Genomic DNA, 26,582 nt, shown 5'->3' with positions numbered 1-26,582 from the left:
GCACCTTTCCTCATACACACATTAATACGTCTTTATATCAAACCCCGAATACTTACACATTACATATTCACACATAAGGTTTAATAAGCTTTAAAATATATGATTTAAGTTGGTTCAGTTAGTTTAAATGCTGAGAAATAAAGATATTTGATAACTAAGGTTTTATACATGTTAAGACAGCCGTGTTTGGTTTTGTATTGATACGTACTCTTTCCACAGTATTCCGGTGTAATCGGTGGGGAGATCGCATCACGCATTCTCGAGTTATGGATCGCAGAGACTTCAAACAACAAAATGTATATTTTATGAACAACTGTTAGGATGACTGTTAGGGGGCGGGTGGGCAGAGACCCCTAGTTGTTGGAGGCTGGGTTGAGTCTATTTGAAGCAGCCTGTTAAATGCTCTGTAACAGATGGTTTCCCCATGGGACCAATGGCATAAGCAAGAAACTTCTCTATTGTCCTGTCTATTCTGGGGGGGGGGGGAGGAGTATAAACATGTGTCCTCAAACACTGGGTCTTTAGTCTTCTTGCTGAATGCTGATAGACGGAGGTTTTTCTTTCTGAATGCCGGGATCTGGTCCAGAGCACATGCGTATGTATACTGTACTTGGGGTCTGTATAATTCCTTTGCGCTAAATTGTACACAGATCATAGCGTGTAACTGACTGTACTTTTACTTGAATAATACTTTGTGCTTCGGAACCACATGTTCTGAGTCTGGAGTCTCTATTTATTGTATAACTGCGTACGCAAATTAGCGTCATCCTTAGAGGTTTATAGGAAGGATTTTAGAAGGTACAGGCAGGGGTATATAGAGGTTCATTTTAATATCGTCAACTCCTTCAGCCTCCTATTCCCTCACTGATGACACACAAATCTACCTCCACTACCCTGTCCTCACTTACTTCATCCTCTTGTGTTTCTGCCTTTCGTCAAGCTCATCCTGGATGCACCAGCGTTTCTGAAATGTTTCTTGGCCAAGACCGAATTCATTGTTTCCCTTCTTCCAGGGACTCTCCTTCCTTTCCCTGTTATCACCCTCTCCTCTGTCCTCCAAGTCTACTACCTCAGAATCAAGTTCTCTTCTTCACTCACCACATCCCAGCAATCTCTATGGGTCAGGTACGGGTAGGATGCCTGCGCTTGGAAACCCGGCAGTCAGAATCCAAATGCCGGCATCCCGAGAGAGTTAGGATACCAACACCTGTTGTTCAGTGTCCTAATCCTCCCGCTGCCTAAACCAAACCCTCCTCCCCTAGTGCCTAAACTCAACCTCCCCCACACCCTAACCCTCCCCCTAACCCCAGTACTTACCATTAGTACGTAAGTAGTCGGGATTTTGGCGCCGTGTGTCTGACAGGTGTCAGGAGTTTGGTGTCGGCATCCCAACTGTCGGTATTATAACTACATCCCATCTCTAGAATCCGGTTCTTCCTCACCTCCATGTATCCAAAGCTCTTATCACGGTCTCATTATTTCTAACTGTCCTCCTCTTCACTGGCCTCCCACTCCCTTGTAACCTGTCCCCACTTCTATCCTTACTACTGCCGCTTGTCTCATTTTCTTTTCTTCAGGTACGGCGTCTGCTTTCCCCATCTGTATCCAGCTTCACTGGCTCCCACTCCCCCCCCCCTACATATCTAAGCTCATTTCTGTCCAGTTTCCCCCCCATTGTCGCCGCTCCTCCTCTGACTGCCACCGCACCACCACCACCTTGGTCACTCTAGGTTCCCCTCTGACTCCTTCACCTAATCAGACTCTACCAGTCTCAACATCGCAACAGCACAGCGAGACTGATATATCCAGATTAACTGTTTTATACCAAGAACATCAGCCAGGGCACACTTCTTATATTCATTTATGTCCTACTTTACTTTTATTTTTTTGCTGATTTTAAATACATGCTAACAAATAATGCATTTACATTGGTTTAATAGTTCAGTTTTAATACATTTGCAAGGTCGCAGTGCACTCCCAAATACAGTATATCATTACTTTTCTCAGTGAATATTCAATAGATTATTACCATTCTCCTTAGTTTTAAATGTGCACTTAAAATATACATTTTTATCAAAGCTTACTAGCCCTCTCCATAACGTAATACTGTTCTGAGCAATATATTCTCCCCCAACTGTTTAGCCCTTCCCCTTAGTACATAAGCTGTCATGTGCAGGGCCCTCCTCCCTCCTCCTCCCCCTTGCACTATCCATGACGCCATTTAGTGACTGACACTGCTGGCCCATACGCTGGGTACAGGGTCATTAAGTACAGTATACAGTACATATAAAGTTGTGAGGGATTACAGCAGAGAGCATGGCCATTGGGGAAAGAACGGTACTGCACACTATGTGTATGGACTGGCCATTTCACAAATAACATTTAAATACTACGTCTCGCAGGAATAGGAGTGCCCATAAACAAATGATCTGGAAAAGAGCAGCTCACAAACATATTCATCGCTACTAAAAACAAATATGGAAATACAATACAAAATACATAAAGAGTGAAAGGCCACCATCCATACGGAATCAGTATGATTTACCGCCGGACCCATGCCCGGCGGTTGGAATCCCGACAGCAGCATCCCGGCAGAGGAGGAAATCCCGATCGTCAAAGGTAAGTATATACTAACCTATTTCTACCCCCTAACCCTCCCTTATGGGTGCCTAACCCTAATCCCCCCTCTAAGCGCCTAAACCTAACCCCCCTTCCCCGCCACCTGAACCTAAGTCCCCCGGGGGGGTGCCTAACCCTAAGTCCCCCCCCGGGGGTGACTAACGCTACCCCCCCTTCCCCTAGCGTAAACCTAACCTCCCGGGGGGGTGCCTAATCTTGAGTCCCCCCCCCCGGGAACCCTAAACCTAACCCTCCCCCCCCTGCAGCTATCCGCGCTCTGCGCCCCTTCGATCGGGTTGCCGGGTGTCGGGTTCCCGGCGTATGTCTAATGACGCCTGTCTTTAGATCCTTGCCGGGAAGCCGGCTGTTGGGATTAGGTCCGCCGGCTTCCCGACTGCATACCATCCATACAGCTAAATATCACAAGCATTGTGCAGCATTCCGATGGCGGACGGTTGTAGGGTTAGGGTATTTAGCGTTCGCGGGTGCAGAGTTCAACCGGTTCCGAGTTCTAGTTTTCAGAGTCGTCCGTTTCTTCCGTGGAAGCATCACTCTCCAGGTCAGGGCGTCTGCGGGTGGTGAAAGTCTTTCGTGGGGAAGCCACGCGGGTGATATCCCGGGAGGGAAGAGGGCAAGCCGTAGAGGGATGTGTAATGGAGCTGGCAGATAACTGAGTAACTCTGCAGGAAGATGATGCTGTGTGAGTACTGTGCCTGATCATTATCACAGCTCCTTTACCATAATCTGACATAAATATAGGTTTCATCCACTTACATTTTCTCAAGCTCCTTATCCAGAACTTCATCAACTAACAAATCGGCTTTCTCCGGCAAAGCACCTGCAGGAACACACAGTGAAAGAGAATGTCAGGGAAAGTATAATGACTTTGTATTGATGATAGAGATTTCTTTTACTTTGGTGTCTTTGGTGCTATTATTGTCTGCGGTGACTACACTGAGGCTGAATCATATCAGCAAGTTATTACAATATGCTGATCCTACTACAGGGTTGGACTGGCCCACAGGGGTACAGGGGGAATCCCCGGTGGGCCCCACTGCCTGAGGGTCCACCCACTTCTCTAGGTGTCAGGTTTCAGACCTCAAATCATACGTTACTCTATTAGATGGTCAGTTAACTGGTGGTGTAGTACCACTGATCATGGGTGCTTGGTTCCTTTCTATAGATACTACACATAGATTTGCCTATTGGTCAACCAAGCATCTGTGGCCAGCCCCCTCTGGAGGCTGGCCACACCCCTTTAGCATGGGCCCCTACCACGGCATTCCTCTGGTGGGCCCTTCATGCCCCTGTCCGACACTGTCCTACTACATATTGCAGGGTGGTGCTTCTCTATCTTACATTACCCTGGGCAGTGGGAAAGAGGAGCATGTGTGACAGGCATTATAGGTCTCATAGGTAACAGAAATGCTTTGTACTGACTGCAATTATTGGATCCTTACATAGATATATTGCCATAACTGACATTTAATGCTTTATCATTTTGGTTATGTGTCTAATATTGTAAACACACTTTCCATTAGATGTATGGGTGGCTATAGCTGCTTGTGAAACTGGAAAGTATTACTGTGACATTACTGTGTAACAAACGTGCAGAGGAAATGTGCACCACAATTAAGATTTCTACACATAATAAAAGCCTGATACATATTATTGGGACACAATCTCTACATACTATATTGCAGGGGTAGGCAACCTGTGACGCTCCAGCTTCAGTGGAACCACACATCCCAGCATGCCTTGCCACAGTTTTAGCATTCCCTAGCAGCAAAACTGTGGCAAGGCATTATTATTATCCTTTATTTCTATAGTTTCCACAAGGGTTCCGCAGCGCCTTACAAAGTACATAAACCAATGAGCAGAACAAGAGAACAGTGACTTACAGCACAATACAATGCAGGACAAGTACATGCATGCTTACCGACTTTTAGCTCCATTCTTCCTGGAGAGAGCTGTCGAGCTTTCGCTGTAAAAGGAGGCGTGGGCCGGCAGAGTGATGCATAATTGGGGGTGGGGCATGGGGGAGTGACAGTGCGATCGTGGCCCCGCCCCCTCTTCACAATGCCAATATTAGTGGCATTGTGAAGCAGGGGGCGGGGCCACGAAGTCTCCGGACGAATTGGGAGGGTAGGCAAGTATGAGTCCATGGTATATAAACATTGCTGCAAGAGCGGTGATAACCCTCAAACAGTAAGGGGGCAGAAGTGAAGGGTTAGGTGCTGAAAGTAATAGTAAGGGAAGGAAAAGCACATGGGGAAGAGGGCCCTACTCGTGAGAGCTTACATTCTAAGCTAAATGGTAGGGGCAGACACATAGTGGGGACACAGATGGGGTAGATAGTAAGCATGGGACAGAGGGTTAGAAGAATGAGAGATGGAATACTTTGATAAAGAAGAGGGTCTTGGGAGCCTGTTTGAAGTTTTAAGGCATGCTGGGATGTGTAGTTCCACAGCAGCTGGAGTGACACAGGTTGCCTGCCCCTGCTATATACAGTCGTATGCAGACATTGTGTCACAATAACCTATATTAGTCTTTTATTATGTGTAGAAATCCTGATTGTAGTGCACATTTCCCCTGCACATTTGTTACACAGTGATGTCTTATTACCGGCCCTGCTGTATAGCAAGCAATGTAGCCATGGGATAAATTCTCCTGTAACTTATTATCTAAAAGCTTCTGATAACAGTAAACACAATAACGAGTATTTATCATAAATTGCAAGTACACCCATCAAAGTAAAGCTACTGTACATGTTATTATAAAAGTTCCTAGTTTTCATTAGTGTAGTTATCACTAATAATGCCAAAAATATACAAATTGTGCAATAAGAAAACAAAAGCTGCCATTGGGAAGACACATCTGTGTGTGTGCTGTCAGACATGGCATTGTAGGTCACAGGAGTAGACACGGGTCACGTGGGCTAGACCTGTTTTTGTATGCATGAGGTCAGACAGAGCGGTCATTAGAGTGCATTAGGATTTGTTATTTTGCTTACTGTATATCAAAAACACTTATATACAAGTTTCCTATTAAATATACTAAAAAAACAAATACAAGGTAACCTATGTATATATCTGGCGCAAAGTGAACACAATTAAAATATGGTTAATTGACAGCTGTAATAAAAGTGGACTGTAAAAATGTTCTCAACTATCGAAGTTGTCATTATCGGCCCTGGTTAAAAAAACATCCCTAAAAGCCAGTATTATAGAATAAGACGTAATTGTTCAGATATCGAACAGTTTTATGCACAGGCAGGAGATTTAACTAGATCTTTTTCCATTCAAGGTTATCCGGATACAATTTTGGAGTCTACCTTTGAAGAGGCTCTTACTAAAGATAGAGATTCTTTGTTATATATGACAATGGAAAATAAAACAAATTCGGTTGGTGGATTTGATTTGAAATTTATTACTAAATTCAATGTCTTTTCTAGTGATCTAAAAGCAATTATTGAAAGGAATTATTCCATTCTAAAAACGGACAATCTATTACAGTATCTACTATCATTGATGATAAGCCAAAAGAAATTTTCAAAAAAGCTATGAACCTTCATAGACATCTAGGACCTCATTCAGACCCGCTCGCAAGCGGGTCGATGTTTAGGCCCTGCGCACGCGTAGCGGCCGCACATGTGCGTGCGCAAGCCCCAGGGCGAGAGAGAAATCCTCTTGCTCCGGAGCTCGCTACAAAAGGGGCTGCTGTCGATGGTGATCGAACAGCTCGCCCCGGTTTGTAGGCGTGGTGGGGGGGGTGGTTTCACAAACTGAGACGTTCCTGCCGTTTTGTGGGCGGCCGCACTGACATCAGCAGTGATGTCAGTGGGGAGCTTCCTGCTCGATCAGAGCAGGAAGCTCCCTGGGGCTTGCGGTTGCCGAGACCCAACCTTAGGGTCTCGTTGCAAGCCCCGATGGTCGCGATGGTCTTGACCATCGCGACCATCAACCTGGTCGGTCGCTAAAGCTGTGGGTGGTAACCCACAGCTTAGCTAGCGACCAGGAGGCCGCACTTCAAAAGAGATGCGGCCGCCCACATTCAGAACGAGCGCTCACATTTTGCGAGCGCCTCTGAATGAGGGCCCTAGCACCTACAGAATCCATTATAGGTCTAATGTGATAACAGAGCCCAAGTCGAATTCCTGGTTAGACATCTATTCTCATAGGAAGGGTAATTTTAAGTGTGGCAAGTTAGGCTGTATTACCTGCAAGTTTATGCTAGATAAAAGTGCACAGTTTAGATCATATTCGAATGGTTTATCATTTGATATTCAGAGCAATATAAACTGTTGCACTTCATATGTTATTAATATTATTACCTGCAAATGTGGAGTGCAATATGTAGGAGGAGAAAATGTTCTGAAGGATCTGCTTACTCATAGTTTATCGCAACACATTAAACGGGTACATGGGGGAGATGTCAAGGTTCTTAGCTTACAGGGAATTGAACATATTAAAAAAAACAGCTAGAGATGAAGACAGTTTTAATTTATTATGCAAGAGAGATACTTTTTGAATATTTTCCCTCGGAATTCTCTATCCGAATGGTCTCAATGACTGCATTGAAATGAACAACATTGGGGATTGATATTATATTTTGATAGTATAATTTAGGGCCATTACATATTTATGGTAGTTTAATGGTTTATTGTTACTGCAGTTTATAATTGTAATGATAAGTATTGTTGTTTATATGTACAATTTATATTAAACGGGGGTGATATATAGTGTATATGAATAGGGCGTTAGATGGTATTTTAGTACTTAGGTGGTTTGTAACCTTTTAGTCCCATATAATAGGATATATTAGGATTGCTTTATCTGATCTTGTTTGTAATATTGGGGGGAAGGGGGGGGGGGTTTGGGGGAGAAAAAAAAAGAGGAAAAATGAAAAAACCAAAACCAAAAAACCTGCACATAAATCTGTTGGAGAACACTATGGTGATTGGATCTCATGCATTGTGAATGCTGGTTCTTGTAATTAGCCCATTAGGCTATCCTATATTGTTATTTTCATGTTTGCTGGGCTGTAAATTCTCAGTCTTCAATATTAGAAGTGTCCTAGATAGAAAATGAATATACTATATCTTTTTTATATATATCTATGCCCTTTCTTTTTTTTTTGTTTATTAGGATTGCTTATGTAAACTCTTTTGTAATATTAGAAAACTATTTGGACATATATTCATTGGAGGTCACTGGGGTGATTACTGGCTCTGGCGATCAGTCCGCTAGGCTATCCTATACTGTTCTTTGCTGGGCTGTAAATTCTTAGCTTTCAATATTAAGAGTGCCTCAGATAGAAAATGAACATATTATAACTTTCTAATGAATTAACTATCTAATAAACTATATATATATATGTATGCTTTGCGACAATGCCTCCAACAATGCCATTTTGATCTATTAATCTTAATGTTTTGTGATTTTTTTTTCATTGATTGATTTATTTTTCATACTAACAGCTGTATATAGCTATTAAGCATTTAAATCATCTGCCATTACTGATTACTAATTATTGATAGGCTAATTCCATTGGATAATGCCAGTTTAAATATGGTCAAGATACGATTTGCCCTTCTGCTCCACGGGAGGTTTCTGTCCTCCCTGAGCTCGCCTTAGGACACCAGCGTTACGGGTTGACAGGTGATGTTGGATATACATAACGGAGAAGTGCATTAAGAACAGTTTTGGACATTAATACCGGCTGCTGGACATTTAACTTGTGATTGGTGAGATACCTTGGACGCTGAACTGTGCATGTCTGCTCACAGCATGAGCCGGGTCTCCCTCCACATTACATTAGGCCGTGGATGTGTTTCTTCCAGGACCGCTGCTACATTGTATTCAGGCGGGGATAATTTGTCAGCATCCGGGGAGTGTAATACACAGAGGCCGTTCTCCCACCGCAGCTATTTTGTGATAAACATTGGTGGTGAGATCAAGTCCTTGGAGAGTGAGCACGGGAACTATTTGGCATTTTTGCCACAATAGAATAGTAATTGGAAACATCTCACTATCTAAGTGTCAATTCTATGCCGGAAACTTGAGACCAATCAGTGGCATTTATTGTCTATAGACATTGTTTCTACATTGTTACTATTTATTTTATTGTTTTATTATTTAATAGTTTTTTTTTTTTTTTGTTGTATTAAACAAAATTTGTTATATTCCATATGCGCTCCCTTGTTCTGTATTTACTATTTTCCTATTAAATATGACCATAACTATAAAGTCATAGTGGGCCTTATTCAGAGTCAGTATGAAACTTAGGGGAGAATTCAATTAGCTGCAGTACTTTACCGCTGGCTGATTGACCCCCCCCACTCCCACCCCCCCCCCCCGGGCTAATTCAATTAGCCCCAAAGCCGGCACTTATCGGCAGGGCTCCGTTAATATCGCGTGGGTTGGCCAAATCGCGGGATGCGTGGCCAAGCCCCCTTAGTAAAATTAAAAAAAAGGGAAAAAAATATTTGGGAGGAGGGGGCGCTGTGAACCCCTCAGCCAGTGGCAAATCCAGGGGGAGGAGCATGACCAGAGTGTGCCCGCCCCCCTTTACCCTCTTGGCACTCCGGACATTTATTTTCAGGAGCAAATAAATCCCAGATAACTAAATGTTTTTTGTGCAGACACTGGTGTAACATATAGGATCTGTAAACTTTTCACATATCCTACATGAATCAATTAGATCCCTTTTTATTCGCCCAAATAATTATCTGTTTTTGGGTGAATAAAATAAGATCTAATTTAATTGCAAGAAGGCAATTCAAGCTTTAAAATCTCGTTTTATGTACTCGAAAAATGATCGTGTCTAATTGAATTCCCCCTTAATCGCAATTTAAGTTTTTCCTTTTTTAAAGTTGCATTTCTGCGACCTATTTACAGTCAGTCGCACCTGCAAAACTCAGGCTATGACTCCCTTCCCTTGTCTGTGACTCCCTCCCCTTGTCTGGGACTCCCTCCCCTTGGATGCGGCTCCCTCACCTTGTCTGCGGCTCCCTCCCCTTGTCTGCGGCTCCCTCCCCTTGTCTGCGGCTCCCTCACCTTGTCTGTGACTCTGTCCCCTTGGATGCGGCTCCCTCACCTTGTCTGTGACTCTGTCCCCTTGGATGCGGCTCCCTCACCTTGTCTGTGACTCCCTCCCTTTGGCTGTGGCTGTCCCCTTGTCTGTGACTCCCTCACCTTGTCTGTGACTCTGTCCCCTTGGATGCGGCTCCCTCACCTTGTCTGTGACTCTGTCCCCTTGTCTGCGGCTCCCTCCCCTTGTCTGTGACTCCCTCCCCTTGTCTGTGTTTACCTCCCCTTGTCTGTGGTTACATCCCCTTGTCTGTGACTCCCTCCCCTTGTCTGTGACTCCCTCACCTTGTCTGTGACTCTGTCCCCTTGGATGCGGCTCCCTCACCTTGTCTGTGACTCTGTCCCCTTGTCTGCGGCTCCCTCCCCTTGTCTGTGGTTACCTCCCCTTGTCTGTGACTCCTTCCCCTTGTCTGTGTTTACCTCCCCTTGTCTGTGGTTACATCCCCTTGTCTGTGACTCCCTCACCTTGTCTGTGACTCCCTCACCTTGTCTGTGACTCCCTCACCTTGTCTGTGACTCCCTCACCTTGTCTGTGACTCTGTCCCCTTGGATGCGGCTCCCTCACCTTGTCTGTGACTCTGTCCCCTTGTCTGCGGCTCCCTCCCCTTGTCTGTGGTTACCTCCCCTTGTCTGTGACTCCTTCCCCTTGTCTGTGGTTACCTCCCCTTGTCTGTGACTCCCTCCCTTTGGCTGTGGCTGTCCCCTTGGCTGCGGCTCCCTCCCCGTGGCTGTGGCTCTGTCCCCTTGGCTGCGGCTCCCTCCCCGTGGCTGAGACTCTCTCCCTGTCGCTGAGACTCCCCGTGGCGTGCCTGGATCAGATGAGACTGGATTGTGACTGGAGGCGTGGCTTAATTGAACGTACTAAAAATGCTAAAACTCGCAGCACACAATGCAAAGATAATGAAGTTAATGGCCGGATAGTGCAGCTTATGAGTACTCAACGTCTTGGAACATCGGGATTGCTCTGCAAAGCAGACACAAATATTAGAATAATTTAATTTAAATATATGTGCAGCCTTTGCCGTCCCCATTTGTGCATGAATTATTCTTTTTTCTGAACATTGCTTGCAGTATAAAGTGACATATTAAACACTGCTCCTGCTGCTTTTATATATTTGAATAAATGGACCGTGTTATTTTCACATTTGCGACCAATTGGACGCAGTTATCATTAGCAGCGCCGCCGTCCTAACTATCAACTGTCCGCTTACACCAGGGCCAGAGATGATGCAAGCCAGACCCTCGGTGGCCATGTTCATCTCAACTTAAATCTACATTCGTCGAGACTGCACGCCCCCTGCATCCCCGATGTAGCTGAGTTTGAGCAACGATGGCACTAAGCTAAATATAGCTGTAATTATGCTGTGTAAATCAGAAACAGCAAAGTAGCCATTGTGGAACGTCAGGTCATCTCAGTATCCCTAAATAATACTACCCAGTGTTACTGCAGTGTTGGCAATGGGATAATTAGCCTCGGGAGTTCTGGTAAGCCACCGGTGACTCTCCTACAGTTATAGAAGCTCCACAATGGATGGAGAGCTACAGGGTGCCTAAGCCTTCTATAAAGAATAGGATCTGCTCATGTCAGGTATATTGTGCCCCTCTCTTGCTGGTAGATGGAGCCTCCCATTGCCTGTTCAAGCCTGGTCAAGTCTAAGAACCCGCTCATTCAGTACACAGGTGACAATACACTGAAAGAGATCAACTCAGGATTGTTATGACGCTCTGCACAGCTGCACAGAACACGAGCCCCGCGCTCTGACATCTGCTGCAGATTGTCAGACAGATTTGTGTAGCTTCACATCTGGCACATTCTACTCCAGCAGAGAGGGGATTAAATGCGGAAAGACGGAGATAAAAAAAAAAAAGTAAATTCCTTCACGTTCAGTAAGATAGGTTTAATGCATTTTAATGCAGATCAAAGCGGTCCTGTTATCTACTTAGAACTTAAAAAGAGAAATTATAGCTGACGTGCCATTGTTGCTGGATTTCAAATGCCTCCAGTTTGTCATCAAGATCGATAAATATATTTAAAATGAAAAGCAGAGGGGGCGTGGCCTGGAAGCCGAGGAGGAAAGCTGCATGGAGTCGGGGCTCCGTTACGACTGAGCCTGCTGATCCAGTCCCTCCGGCCGTGCGCGGTGCTTCTTGGCTCTCCTACCGCCACAAGCCATTTCTGCCCCCAAGGCGGGTGTTCCCATTGCCTAGCGGGATCCTGGTTCCCGGACTCGGGCTGCCGGACCTCGCGGCCTACTGCAGACGCGGTGCGTGGTGCTGGATTCCGGCCCTCGCCTCCCGGCTCCTGCATCGCGCCTGATCCACTGCCAAACCCCGCGACGCTGGCTCACAGACAGTCAGCTGGTGGGTGCGAGCAGCAAGGGGAACACACGGGGACGCCGCTGGACGGGTCCCCGCGACCGCATATCATAATTGCAGAAGGCAGACGCTGGCTCCTTTCAAGGTCCTTTTACAGACGGCGCCATTTTGCAGACACTGCATATACAGGAGACAAGGTACTGTGTGTTACCAGTTAAAGCCCTATACTGGAGAACGTACAGCTGCTTATAAACAGAAGTCTTGCAACTCTATACTTCTTTTGAATCCCCAGCTATAGCTGATGATAAATTTGGCAATATTTATGTACATATCCTTTACTCTGGGGAATAGTTACAGTGCCAGCTTCTACCACCAGATGGTGCTCCAGCCCTATTTTTCAAGTTACTTCACAATTATTTGAAATGTAAAGGATCTCCTGTCTGTGATCACAGCCATTTCTAAGCAACACACTCCTCAGTATTATCATAACCTGGTGAAAATTAAGACCAATCTCTACATGGATAAGTTCATGGCTCCACAGCCCACCCCCAAGGCAAATCGAGCCAGGGGTAGTAGCAAACGTACAGATCAACCTACAGACCCTGTGGAAAACATGCCACACACACATAGTTCCGAACCCGCTACTACCCATAACACAATGGGCCCGGTTCCTGCTCCTCTCTCATATGCAGAGATAGTTAGAGCCATTAAAGAAACAGTGGAACCACTACTGCAAAACCAAGCGGATAAATTCATGGGGGCACTGGCGGATATTAAGACGCAAATGTCCTCTGTCTCACAACAAGTGCGTGAAAATGAAAACAGGATCGGAGTCAACTTTCATGAACTTTCGGAACTAAAACAACAAGTTGCTACCATGTCGACCACACAACAACAATTACTATCCAAGGTAGACGATCTGGAAAATAGGTCCAGACGCAACAACCTGCGACTTCTGGGTCTTAAGGAAACGATTAAAGGCAACGATCTCACTAAATTTCTTCAAACCGATCTCCCTGAGCTACTCGGCATCTCGGCTGAACTGAATAACTTTGAGATAGAACGAGCACATAGATTAGGTCCTTTTCGCGATTCTAACATCTCACGCCCTAGAGCTGTTATCTTCAAGTGCTTAAATTTTCGTCACAAGGATCTGATATGGTCAACTGCTCGACAGAAGGGCCCTCTTCAGTGGGATGGCCAACGTATCCTCTTGTTCCAGGACTACTCCGCGGAGGTTGCCAGAGCACGCAGAAATATGTCCCCTGTCTGCTCTCAGCTCATCCAATCAGGGACTCGCTTCGCGCTCTTATTCCCAGCTAGACTTCGCATTTTCTCATCTCAAGGCCCTAAAGATTTCACAGAAGTTGCTGACGCCCAGGCTTTCCTTAACGAAGTAAAAGAGTCCTCGGACCCCTCCACGATGGACCATAATGATTGATTACGGGAAGATGTCCCATACCTATTTTGATGCCTTTACCAGGTTTTACCCTTTTCTTCAAAAATATGTTTATAGTCTGATTTAGGATTATAATTACATATATACTTGTGACGTTGCTTTATAGTTATTATTAAGACTATTGTCTTTTATTTTTTTCCTTTTCAATAGGCTGAGATCAATGACTATAGTTTTGGTTATATGTTTGCATTTGATTCGCAATCTATGCATATCAGCGTCTTTCTTTATTTTCTTTTTATGTCTATGTCCATTTGTTTATTTGTTTCTTTATACTGTATGAATCACGAAGCTCATGCCCTTCATAGCTTATTTATGACTTATACTAGAGCCGACATTCATATTATTATGAACCTACCTAACACCAACCGGTATTATGGGGAGTATATTAACATTTATACTACATTTTTTTACTATTTGCATTACCTAATTTCCACACCTTGTGATGCATTCCCACCTTAGGTTTTGCACCTGGAATGTCAGGGGGATTCACTCACCAGTGAAAAGAAAGCGCATATTGACATATCTTAATAAGCTTAAATCCGATATCACTTATTTACAGGAGACTCATTTAACTCCCACAGAACACGCCAAGCTAAACACACTGCACCACCAGGTACTGGCGTCATCATCATTTGGTTCTAAATCACGTGGAGTGGTAATCCTAATACGCAAGGGTATTCAATTCGATATTCACTCCTCTGATGTGGACCAAGAGGGCCGATACATTCTTATGGATGTCACGCTAGACGGCACTAGATATTGTTTGTGTAATGTCTATGGTCCCAATATATATGATAAATCTTTTTTCTTAGGATTGATTAACAAATTATATTCTTTTGCAGATTCTAAGATTATATTAGGGGGTGATTTCAATCTGGTCGCTTCCCCAACCTTAGATAGGAAAACTTTCTCTCATTCCTCCCCCAAACAACCAAAAATAGGTTTAAATTATATAGCCAAAGAATTGAATTTATTAGATGTGTGGAGAATGAGACACCCCACTGATCTGGAATACACGTACTACTCAGCCACTCATAACGCCTTTTCTAGGCTTGATTATTTTTACTTATCTAACTCAATATCCCCAATGATTATCGATACATCGATTGAAACTATAGCTATTTCGGATCATGCGCCGGTGTGGGTGGATGTACAGGGGAAATTCCTTTTGGGTTCATACTCCCAATGGCGATTTCCGGCAAAATTAGCCTCATCCCTTAAATTTAAGTCAATGCTAGAGTCTGCTTGGGCCAATTACGAAATGAACAACCAAATACATAAAGATAACCCAGGTTTATATTGGCAAACTGCTAAGGCGGTGATTAGGGGGGAAATTATCTCCTTTATGACAAAATATAAGGCTGAACAGGACGCCACTTATAGATCTGCACAGACGGCCTTAACATCCGCATTTCAAGCTCTAAGAGCTTCATCCTCACCGGTGACTAGAGCCGCATATGGTGAGTGCAGGTTACACTTTGATCAAATCCTCACTCAAATGGATGATAAATATGTATACTCAGGTAAATTACATTTCTTTCGATACGGCAACAAACCTAGCCGACTCCTATCAAACATGCTGAGAGGTACCAAGCCACATAATAATATTGCAGCTCTCAAAGATGAAAGCTCTGCCATACAATTCAATGGCAAAGATATCGCGAATATCTTTTTCCGTTACTACCAAAACCTCTATTCCCAAGACCCAATAGATATCACTAAAAAGGAGGCTTTTTGGGAATCACATACCCTGCCACAGATTTCATCTGCACAGGCTGATATATTGATTGGCAAAATTACACATGAAGAGGTAGATCAGGCTGTTAAATCTCTCAAGACGTTCAAGGCCCCAGGCCCAGATGGTCTGAGTGGGGAGTTTTTCAAAATATTACGTCCCCAAATCACAGAGACTTTAACTAATGTATTTAACTCCATAATGGATAGTAAAATAATCCCTCACTATTTTAATTCGGCCATTATAAAAGTTCTGCCGAAGTCAGGCAGAGACCCCCTTTTGCCTTCATCATATAGACCCATTTCTCTACTTAACGTAGACTATAAATTATTGACAAAAATTTTAGCAGAGCGGTTGAAGTTGATTCTCCCGTCTATCATACACCCGGACCAAACCGGGTTTATTTGTGGCAGAAATTCTGTCACAAACATTAGGAAAGTCCTTACGGTGCTGCAGTCTCTGCATATGGGCGAGACGGGTGATCCCAGGTTCTTGTTGTCTTTAGACGCAGAAAAAGCGTTTGATCTGGTAACCTGGGATCACCTGTTTGAATCTCTGCGTCGGTTTGGTATGCCCACCCTTTTTGTTGAGATCATACGATCCTTATATACTTCTCCCCTTACTCAGATTTTCACTAATAGATATTTATCACCTGTATTCTGTACACAGAGAGGGACGAGACAGGGTTGCCCGCTTTCTCCACTTTTGTTTGCAATTGCGCTAGAACCATTGGCAATAGCAATAAGACAGGAAACGGAGGTAAAGGGTATTACTATCAGAAACCAAACATGTAAATTGTCTTTATTTGCAGACGATATGATGCTTTTTATATCTGACCCCCTACGATCCATCCCTACACTTCTGGATCTAATTACCACATTTGGATCATTTGCAGGTTATCGCATCAATGTGAGTAAATCTGAGTTGCTCCCTATTGATGCAGCTACTTTTTTAGCTACACATCCCCACATAGCCTCTCTTTTCACAATTGCAACACATAAATTAAAATACTTAGGTATATTTATACCAGCTCAATTATCCTCTCTATATGCTTTTAATTTCTCTCCATTGCTAAATAGATTAAACTCCCAACTCCAGAATTGGAAAGATCTTAAACTCTCTCTACTCGGACGAGTAACTGTAATAAAGAGTGTGGTGTTCCCGAAACTAGCCTATCTTTTACAAACTTTACCCATTACTTTAACAAGAGTGGATGTACTGAAGTTTACGCAGATCTTTTTTAAATTCATTTGGCAGTACAAGAAACCCAGAATGCCGCGTTCCCGAGCTTACCTATTGAAAAAAAATGGAGGGCTGAGCATCCCAAGCATCTCTGCATTTGCAAAAGCTGCCATATTCCGATATATAACTGATTGGTTATTACATACCGATCACTATACTAATCCTGACTTGGAGGAAGCATTATTTCACCCATATGCCCCAGCAGCCTTGTTACACACCCCTAAAATACACATTCCTAAGATATTTTGTTCTAATATTTTATTCTGGGACACTTACACTACGTGGTTGAAGGTTAATACACATTTGGGGAAAAATCCTTTTTCATCCCCGTACATCCCCTTATGGGGTAATCCCTGTTTTCCCCCTTCACTTGACATTCCTCTTTTTAAAATGTGGAATCAAAAGGGAATCATGTCCATCAAAGATGTATTTGATCCGGGTGGCAATTTGCTCTCCTTTGTACAATTACAGGATAAATATGACATCCCTCGTACACAATTTTTTTATGTTTCTACAAGTACGTCATTTCATTCAATCCTTAGATAATCCTTTATGGATCTCAATTAACACAGATACAATGGGTCGCATTCTACTCTTATGTCGCTCAACCAAATTCAGAATAGCTCATTTATATAAATACCTGATTGAAATTCCTATACATGCTTGGGCACCAGTTGCGGAAGCTTGGCACACAGAGATACCCGAATTATGTGACTTGGAGCCATTTGTTGCGAATCTGGATTGTGTTTTACCCTGCCTTAAGTCAGCGAGACTTCAAGAAATTCATCTTAGAATTTTAAATCGTACATATATGTCCCCGGCCCAACGGAGACATTTTGTGCCACTGGAGGAGGGAAATTGTGTGAAATGTGACTGCTCTAATGCCTCTCTCTCGCATAACCTCTGGTACTGCAGAAAGATCCATAGATTTTGGAATAAAATTTTGTGTTATCTAAATAATACGATACATCTTAAATTGTCCAAAAATGCGGCAGCTCTTATTTTCGCAGAATTTTCAATATGGGAGTCTGAGTCCTCCTTGGGCCCATGGAAACCTGCTCTGAGAGTCATGGTTACAGTAGCTAAACAACTTATCCTTAATTACTGGATCTCAAAATCAGCACCTACACTAATGGAATGGAAAACTGCGCTGCTGGAGGTAATTTATGCGGAGAGACGTATGGCTATCTTTAACATCGAAAGAGGGGTACGGATTTTTTCCAAAAAATGGGAACCATACATACAATGTTTACCGGTCCAGATTCAGAATAACATATGGAAAGTCTTTGATCACACGGAATGGTTTATGCTAAGAAATATCACTTAAAATGCCCCTATTTGTGCTATTTATATGTAGCTCTCTGTGAATCCCCCCAGACAAGGTATCTCTCACCTTCTGTCAGTGATTCCCCCTCTATTTCTATTTCACCTTTCTTTCTTCTTCTGTTTCTTTTATCATTTTATTCTAACTCTCCCCCCCTTTTTTTTTTTCTAATATAATTCTGCATTGATGTAGATTATATTGACGCAACGATTGACTGATATACCGAAGTTGATGTGATAATTGGTTAACTCAAAATTCAATTGCTGCTTACACTGGCTCTATAAGTTGCATAGTTTGAGTGACATTGATTGTATATTTACTTGCATTTCTATACGGTGTACTATATTGATTTTTTTATACAGTATTTGTAATTTTGTAATTTTCTACATTATATTATATTCAAGTACTTTGTTTCTTTGTACTTTGACATAATTTCAATCTATATTTGTACTATTTTCCAAAAAAAGTTTGAAAAGATTAACAGTAGTTTGTATATTGTTTGTTCCAAGAAACAGACTAGTCGTTTATCAGACAATTTTATTTTCTCTAATTCTTGGATTGTGCAATGTATAACTGTTTTATTGCTGTTCAATAAAAAGATATTTAAAAAAAAAAAAAAAATATGAAAAGCAGTACCCTTTACGTTATCATTTTGTAATTGTATCAGTTGTGACATCTCTAACGCAGACACATACAATGTTCAGTAGTATTTAAAAGCACTTTACATTGCTGAATTAATTAGTAATCTAGTACCTTATTTTAACCATTAGGTGGCGATAAATACTCATATTTTGCTCCATACCTAAGCTGATCAATTAGATTTTAAGAACATTTTCTTAAAAATGATGTACAGTATTGTATGTTAGCATTATTCTTTTTGCTCAGTAAAACAAACATACTCCCAATGTTATGAGTGATTCCCAAACTAAATGCTTGAGAAGGCCAAGTATGCATTCTGACATTACTGGTCATTAATTTACTATTGTTCCATTAGAGCAGACAGGGCTATTTTTCAGCACGAACAAGCAGGAACTGAGTTCCTGAACCTCTCATTAACTATAAGATAGGACTATTTATTTTAAAGTCCCCTTTGAGTGCCTTCTTTTCTAAATATTATATATGTATATATAATATATATTTATACACAGTTCTTGAACCTATTTTTCCAGAAACATAGCCGTGAGAGCGGAGGTTCCCAAACGCGGTCCTCAAGGCACCCCAACAGTCCAGGTTTTAAGGAAATCCATGCTTGACCACAGGTGACTTAAATAGTTGTACCGCAGTTAATTTGATTTAACTATCCGTGCTCAACCATCTATAAAACCTGGACTGGTGGGGTGCTTTGAGGACAGCATTTGGGAACCTCTGCATTACCTGATCATGACTAAAGCAATCAGTACGTTCTCCACTAATCATTTTACTAAAGAAATATATGAGTCAATTCAATGAGGGGTGACTTGCAGGCAATGCCATTGATGTGCCTTTGCAATGCTGGCAAATATAGGCCAGAAAATCATGCGTTTTAGTCCGTAACCACAGAGGGGTGCATTAAAGGGATGCAGTCATTTTACAGCCGGACGGGATGCCGGCTGTTGAAATCCCAACGCGGGACTAAACATAGGCGTCAAAATGCAGATGCCAGTTTAGAGACCGACGACGGAATTCCGCCAACCCGAATGTAACTGTTAGCCGTGCGGGGGGAGGGTTAAGTTTAGGTACCACGGGGGGGGACTAGGCATTAGGGGGGGGGGTTAGGCACCACTGGGGGGGGGTTAGGGTGCAGGGTGGGGGGGTTAGGGAGTAAGTAAGGAGGGTTAGCAGGAGAAGGGGGGAGGGTTAGTATACTTACCGAGCATCGGGATGCCGATGTCAGCATTTTGATGCCTGCTGGGTTACATACCGATTCCCATATATGTGATTCAGAGGCTAGAGTCATTTTGGCTCATGGGGATGATTGTGGAGTTTGGAGCAAAGCACAAAAAGCCAGTAACTGTGTACCAGGACAAACCATGCAGCACTGCAGGGGAGGCAGATGTACCAGGACAAACCATGCAGCACTGCAGGGGAGGCAGATGTACCAGGACAAACCATGCAGCACTGCAGGGGAGGCAGATGTACCAGGACAAACCATGTAGCACTGCAGGGGAGGCAGATGTACCAGGACAAATCATGCAGCACTGCAGGGGAGGCAGATGTACCATGTGCAGAGGGAGCTAGATGTGGGGGGGGGGGGCACATCCAAACTCACATCTAAATAGCAGAGTAGAAATAAAGCATCTGTGGGCTACATGCAGAAGCAGACAGACAATTTCTATTCGCTCACTACTTAGAGTCAGCCACTATAGGCCTGATTCAGGTCTGGACATTATTGTGTGGCCTAATGCAGTGTTCTGCGCAGGACCCGTTGTGCCGTTGTGTGGAGCAGGTCCTGTCATCTCCCAAACTGCAGCATGACTGACATTTTCCAGGAGTGCAGAGGTCAGGGTCTCAGGGGGTGCCGCAGATTTCCTGGTCACGGAGGCTGCCGCCATCGCGATCAGCTTACTCACACTGGCCAGTGCTGCCACCATTGCAACCAGCTTACTCAGACTGGCCGGTGCTGCCACCATCATGACCAGCTTACTCACACTGGCTGGTGCTGCCGCCATCGCGACTAGCTTTCTCAGACTGGCCGGTGCTGCCACCATTGCGACCAGCTTACTCACACTGGCCAGTGCTGCCACCATTGCAACCAGCTTACTCACACTGGCCGGTGCTGCCACCATCATGACCAGCTTACTCACACTGGCTGGTGCTGCCGCCATCGCGACTAGCTTACTCAGACTGGCCGATGCTGCCACCATTGCGACCAGCTTACTCACACTGGCCGGTGCTGCTGCCATCGCGACAAGCTTACTCACACTGGCCGGTGCTGCCGCCATCGCGACTAGCTTACTCACACTGGCCGGTGCTGCCACCATTGCGACCAGCTTACTCACACTAGCTGGTGCTGCCGCCATCGCGACCAGCTTACTCACACTGGCCGGTGCTGCCGCCATCGCGACCAGCTTACTCACACTGGCCGGTGCTGCCGCCATCGCAACCAGCTTACTCACACTGGCAGGAGCTGCCACCATGGCGACCGTCTACGGACGCTGCACTTGCATCGCTATTGCTGTCAGGAGGAGTCTGCTTCCTATAGATACCTCCTGTAGTATTATATATATGCTGGACGGTACTGCTGCTAACTTGCGGCTGGGAAATGCCGTCCAGACCTACATCAGGCCCAATGTGCGCACTACATCGACGGCATTGCTCCTAATGGAATCCACCCCTTACAGTGAAATATGGTGCAGAACAACACATGCAGGGGACAGGGGGTACCTGCTGCAGTCTCTCCATGGTACATTCAGGGGATTCTTAATATTTTCAGGTTTCCCCCAAAAACGGGTGTTTTTGGGGAATATATTGCAAATATTTAATGATAAATAGGCCCCTTAGGGTCCCATTTATCAAAGTGTATTTGAGGTATAATCCCCTGAAAACACCCGTTGGGATGTTTACCTCAAATACTAAGTATCCCCCGGATGTATTAAGGAAGGACTGCAGCAGATACCCCCTATACCCGCTGTGATCCTTCCATTACCGCTGGCAGCCGCCTCCCCTATAGGTTTGTATGGGGGACGCGATGCTGCCAAATTTATCAATATCTGGAATACCATGCATTCCACATATTGGCCCCCGCAGCTAACGCCATCTGCCGCTGTAGTCTGTGGGCTACACCGCGCATAATTAGCCGACGGAGGGATCCACCGGAACCCTCCCCCGCTATGGTGGGTGTGCATGGGCGGGACTGCGCATGTGCACCACCCCCTGCACTGGCCGGCAGCTCTCTGGAGACATCGCAGGGACGGGTTCCTCTTGGAGTGCGTGTCCCTGCATGTCCCAGATGATACATCCGGCCGGTATGATCGCATTTTGCAATGCGATCATGGGCGTTACTGACATGCGCTGATCACGTTGCAAAAGCGATCATTGATAAATGGGCCCCTTAGTGTTAGATTAATAAAAAAGGCAGTTTGGTGTGCGGTGCGCAAACGGACACACATGGGATGCGGTCTGCAGGCCCTGACTGTAGGTGTTACTTACAATGATGGTTTAGAGGCTGAAAACTCAGATCACAGACGTTGTGAGGCACTTTGCAAACCTCTGAACCTTCTGCCAAACCACATGGTGCAACTAGATGAGGAACATCTGGTGTCACCCCTTACATTTGTATGAGATCGGGGCTACTCTGCCCCATTTCCGACCTCCTAAGAGGGCTCCCAAAAAACAACCAGCCTCCACACCTAGAGGCACAGCCCAATGTTGAGTGGCACTAGGCTCCACCTGGCCCTCATGTACAAGGGGAATTAACTATTTAGATTCCCATTACTACTAAACTACATATTGTTCTCCATTTTATTTAAATATTAACTGAGCGTTATTTAAAAACCTAACAAAAGGGACTTTTCCATCTTGCTCCTGCATAATCTAACTTTAATGTTGTAATTCGAGAGAAAATAGAAAAAAATCCCTTTGGCTCCCAATGAACATCCAAAGCACAATAAGGGGATGTAGTTAGTTTACCACCGCACGGGATGCCGGCGGTCAAAATCCCGGCGCCAGAATACCGACCCGCAGCCAGAACACTGGCGCCGGAATTCCAACATCAGTTGATATGCTGACACCAGAATCCCGACAGCCGCGTGGGGAGGAAGGGGGGGTTAGGTTTAGGCACCACGAGGGGGTTAGGCTGCAGGAGGGGGGGAGGTCAGGATTAAGCTGCGGGCAAGCGGAGTTAGATTTAGGCACCACTGGGGAAGGGGTTAGGCACTAAGGGGGGTGAGTTAGGTTTAGGCACTAACGGGGAGGGTTAGGGTGGGGGTGTGAGGCTTAGGGTTAGGATGCAGGAAGGGAGGTTAAGGGTTGGGGGTGAAGGAGGGAGGGTTATTATACTTACTGGGCCCGTCGGGATTCTCAGCATCGGGATGCCACTGTCTGTCTTTTGACGGCCAGCATCCCGACTACCGGTCTCCCTTACCCAACCCTAAGTAAAGCACTATTGAGCCTTTGCACTGAATAGCTGGGCAGCCAATCAGGAGCAATCTCGTATAGCCCTCAGCCAATCAAAGCATATTCTATCTGAACAGAATGGGGATTCCAAAATCCAATTCAGATTCCCCAGTTGCAGCCACTTACCAATGTTCTGATTAATACCAACATTCTTCGACAGAGCCATCAAGAACCCATAGAAAGTAAGTCGGGGAGCGCTGCTCAGTATCTCTCCAATTAGCGGCACAGAGGGGCAGGTACTAGACAGGATTAGGATAAAAACATCACATAAGCTTAATATTCAATCATTGCATTATGTTAATAGCCATTGTGAAAAGTATACCACAGAAGACAATTGTGTGATTAGGTGTTTTCACTTTAAAGAGCAGAACATATTCTCACTTTTAAAATAACTCTGCTACATGTAATGGAAAGTAATAAAAGGGTCACATAGACATGTAATAATACCTAAACCACTTCTGACATGGTGACCGGAGAGTTATGACAATATCTTCAGTATTTATGTACATAGAAGGACACTATTTACCAATCATTCACTTCCGTGCAATATTTGCTGTAACCCATAGTAACCATTCAGAGGCTTGATTCGTTAACATGCACTAGACAGATAAATGCAAATTGTTAAATTGGTTGCTATGGCTTAGTATAAGTCTTACACCTAAATGCAATAATAATAATAATAATAATAATAATAGTAGTGGTAATAATCTTTACTATTATAATAAGAACGTTGTGTCTGTTTGTTCCAAGATGGTGCAAAAACTACTGAACTGATTTTCATGAAAACTGCATCACTGTGTAGTGGAAACTTTGTTTCATCTGAATCCATCAAGTTAAAGCTGAGCAATAAGAAAAACAAAATGTATTGACATCATCAATGCAAGAGATAGGTGTGGCACCATGTGCGTGGCCGGTAAGGGGTGGGGGTGGGGGGTACGTTGGGCTCGTGTTCACTTGCATAGTATAGGCTACATAACAGTCTGTGCACAGGGCACACAGTGACATTGGTGTGAGTGGTGGGTGAATAGGATAGGCTACATAGCAGTCTGTGCACAGGGCACACAGTGACATTGGTGTGAGAGGTGGGTGAATAGGATAGGCTACATAGCAGTCTGTGCACAGGGCACACAGTGACATTGGTGTGAGAGGTGGGTGAATAGTATAGGCTACATAACAGTCTGTGCACAGGGCACACAGTGACATTGGTGTGAGTGGTGGGTGAATAGGATAGGTTACATAGCAGTCTGTGCACAGGGCACACATGGACATAGGTGTCAGTGGTGGGTGAATAGTATAGGCTACATAGCAGTCTGTGCACAGGGCACACAGTGACATTGGTGTGAGTGGTGGGTGAATAGGATAGGCTACATAGCAGTCTGTGCACAGGGCACACAGTGACATTGGTGTGAGAGGTGGGTGAATAGGATAGGCTACATAGCAGTCTGTGCACAGGGCACACAGTGACATTGGTGTGAGTGGTGGGTGAATAGGATAGGTTACATAGCAGTCTGTGCACAGGGCACACATGGACATAGGTGTCAGTGGTGGGTGAATAGTATAGGCTACATAGCAGTCTGTGCACAGGGCACACAGTGACATTGGTGTGAGTGGTGGGTGAATAGGATAGGCTACATAGCAGTCTGTGCACAGGGCACACAGTGACATTGGTGTGAGAGGTGGGTGAATAGGATAGGCTACATAGCAGTCTGTGCACAGGGCACACAGTGACATTGGTGTGAGTGGTGGGTGAATAGGATAGGTTACATAGCAGTCTGTGCACAGGGCACACATGGACATAGGTGTCAGTGGTGGGTGAATAGTATAGGCTACATAGCAGTCTGTGCACAGGGCACACAGTGACATTGGTGTGAGTGGTGGGTGAATAGGATAGGCTACATAGCAGTCTGTGCACAGGGCACACAGTGACATTGGTGTGAGAGGTGGGTGAATAGGATAGGCTACATAGCAGTCTGTGCACAGGGCACACAGTGACATTGGTGTGAGAGGTGGGTGAATAGTATAGGCTACATAACAGTCTGTGCACAGGGCACACAGTGACATTGGTGTGAGTGGTGGGTGAATAGGATAGGTTACATAGCAGTCTGTGCACAGGGCACACATGGACATAGGTGTCAGTGGTGGGTGAATAGTATAGGCTACATAGCAGTCTGTGCACAGGGCACACAGTGACATTGGTGTGAGTGGTGGGTGAATAGGATAGGCTACATAGCAGTCTGTGCACAGGGCACACAGTGACATTGGTGTGAGAGGTGGGTGAATAGGATAGGCTACATAGCAGTCTGTGCACAGGGCACACAGTGACATTGGTGTGAGTGGTGGGTGAATAGGATAGGTTACATAGCAGTCTGTGCACAGGGCACACATGGACATAGGTGTCAGTGGTGGGTGAATAGTATAGGCTACATAGCAGTCTGTGCACAGGGCACACAGTGACATTGGTGTGAGTGGTGGGTGAATAGGATAGGCTACATAGCAGTCTGTGCACAGGGCACACAGTGACATTGGTGTGAGAGGTGGGTGAATAGGATAGGCTACATAGCAGTCTGTGCACAGGGCACACAGTGACATTGGTGTGAGTGGTGGGTGAATAGGATAGGTTACATAGCAGTCTGTGCACAGGGCACACATGGACATAGGTGTCAGTGGTGGGTGAATAGTATAGGCTACATAGCAGTCTGTGCACAGGGCACACAGTGACATTGGTGTGAGTGGTGGGTGAATAGGATAGGCTACATAGCAGTCTGTGCACAGGGCACACAGTGACATTGGTGTGAGAGGTGGGTGAATAGGATAGGCTACATAGCAGTCTGTGCACAGGGCACACAGTGACATTGGTGTGAGAGGTGGGTGAATAGGATAGGCTACATAGCAGTATGTGCACAGGACACACAGTGACATTGGTGTGAGTGATGGTGAATAGGATAGGCTACATAGCAGTCTGTGCACAGGGCACACAGTGACATTGGTGTGAGTGGTGGGTGAATAGGATAGGCTACATAGCAGTCTGCGCACAGGGCACACAGTGACATTGGTGTGAGAGGTGGGTGAATAGGATAGGTTACATAACAGCCTGTGCACAGGGCACACAGTGACATTGGTGTGAGAGGTGGGTGAATAGGAGAGGCTACATAGCAGTATGTGCACAGGACACACAGTGACATTGGTGTGAGTGATGGTGAATAGGATAGGCTACATAGCAGTCTGTGCACAGGGCACACAGTGACATTGGTGTGAGTGGTGGGTGAATAGGATAGTTTACATAGCAGACTGTGCACAGGGCACACAGTGACATTGGTGTGAGTGGTGGGTGAATAGGATAGTTTACATAGCAGACTGTGCACAGGGCACACAGTGACATTGGTGTGAGTGGTGGGTGAATAGGATAGTTTACATAGCAGTCTGTGCACAGGGCACACAGTGACATTGGTGTGAGTGGTGGGTGAATAGGATAGGCTACATAGCAGACTGTGCACAGGACACACAGTGACATTGGTGTGAGTGGTGGGTGAATAGGAGAGGTTACATAGCAGTCTGTGCACAGGGCACACATGGACATAGGTGTCAGTGGTGGGTGAATAGGATAGGCTACATAGCAGTATGTGCACAGGACACACAGTGACATTGGTGTGAGTGATGGTGAATAGGATAGGCTACATAGCAGTCTGTGCACAGGGCACACAG

General features: G+C 44.9%; 1 protein-coding gene across 1 annotated transcript in view; it reads right to left on the bottom strand.

Moving 5' to 3' along the window:
• Positions 1-2,798: 2,798 nt before the first annotated feature.
• CSTPP1 (centriolar satellite-associated tubulin polyglutamylase complex regulator 1) overlaps positions 2,799-26,582 on the bottom strand; it is a 236,756-nt gene continuing 212,972 nt past the window's right edge. Inside the window, exons 7-9 of the mRNA XM_088459449.1 lie at positions 23,007-23,119; positions 3,394-3,457; positions 2,799-3,299 (exon numbers count right to left, since the gene is read on the bottom strand). Coding sequence (XP_088315575.1) covers positions 3,131-3,299; positions 3,394-3,457; positions 23,007-23,119 — 346 coding nt within the window. The 3' untranslated portion in view covers positions 2,799-3,130. The remainder of the gene's footprint in view (positions 3,300-3,393; positions 3,458-23,006; positions 23,120-26,582) is intronic.

This window comes from Taudactylus pleione, unplaced genomic scaffold, assembly GCF_031769625.1.
Source record: "Taudactylus pleione unplaced genomic scaffold, aTauple2 ptg000911l, whole genome shotgun sequence".
NCBI lineage: Eukaryota > Metazoa > Chordata > Amphibia > Anura > Myobatrachidae > Taudactylus > Taudactylus pleione.
The sequence above is the reverse complement of the archived record's forward strand: the minus strand, read 5'-3'. Positions and strand labels throughout refer to the sequence as shown.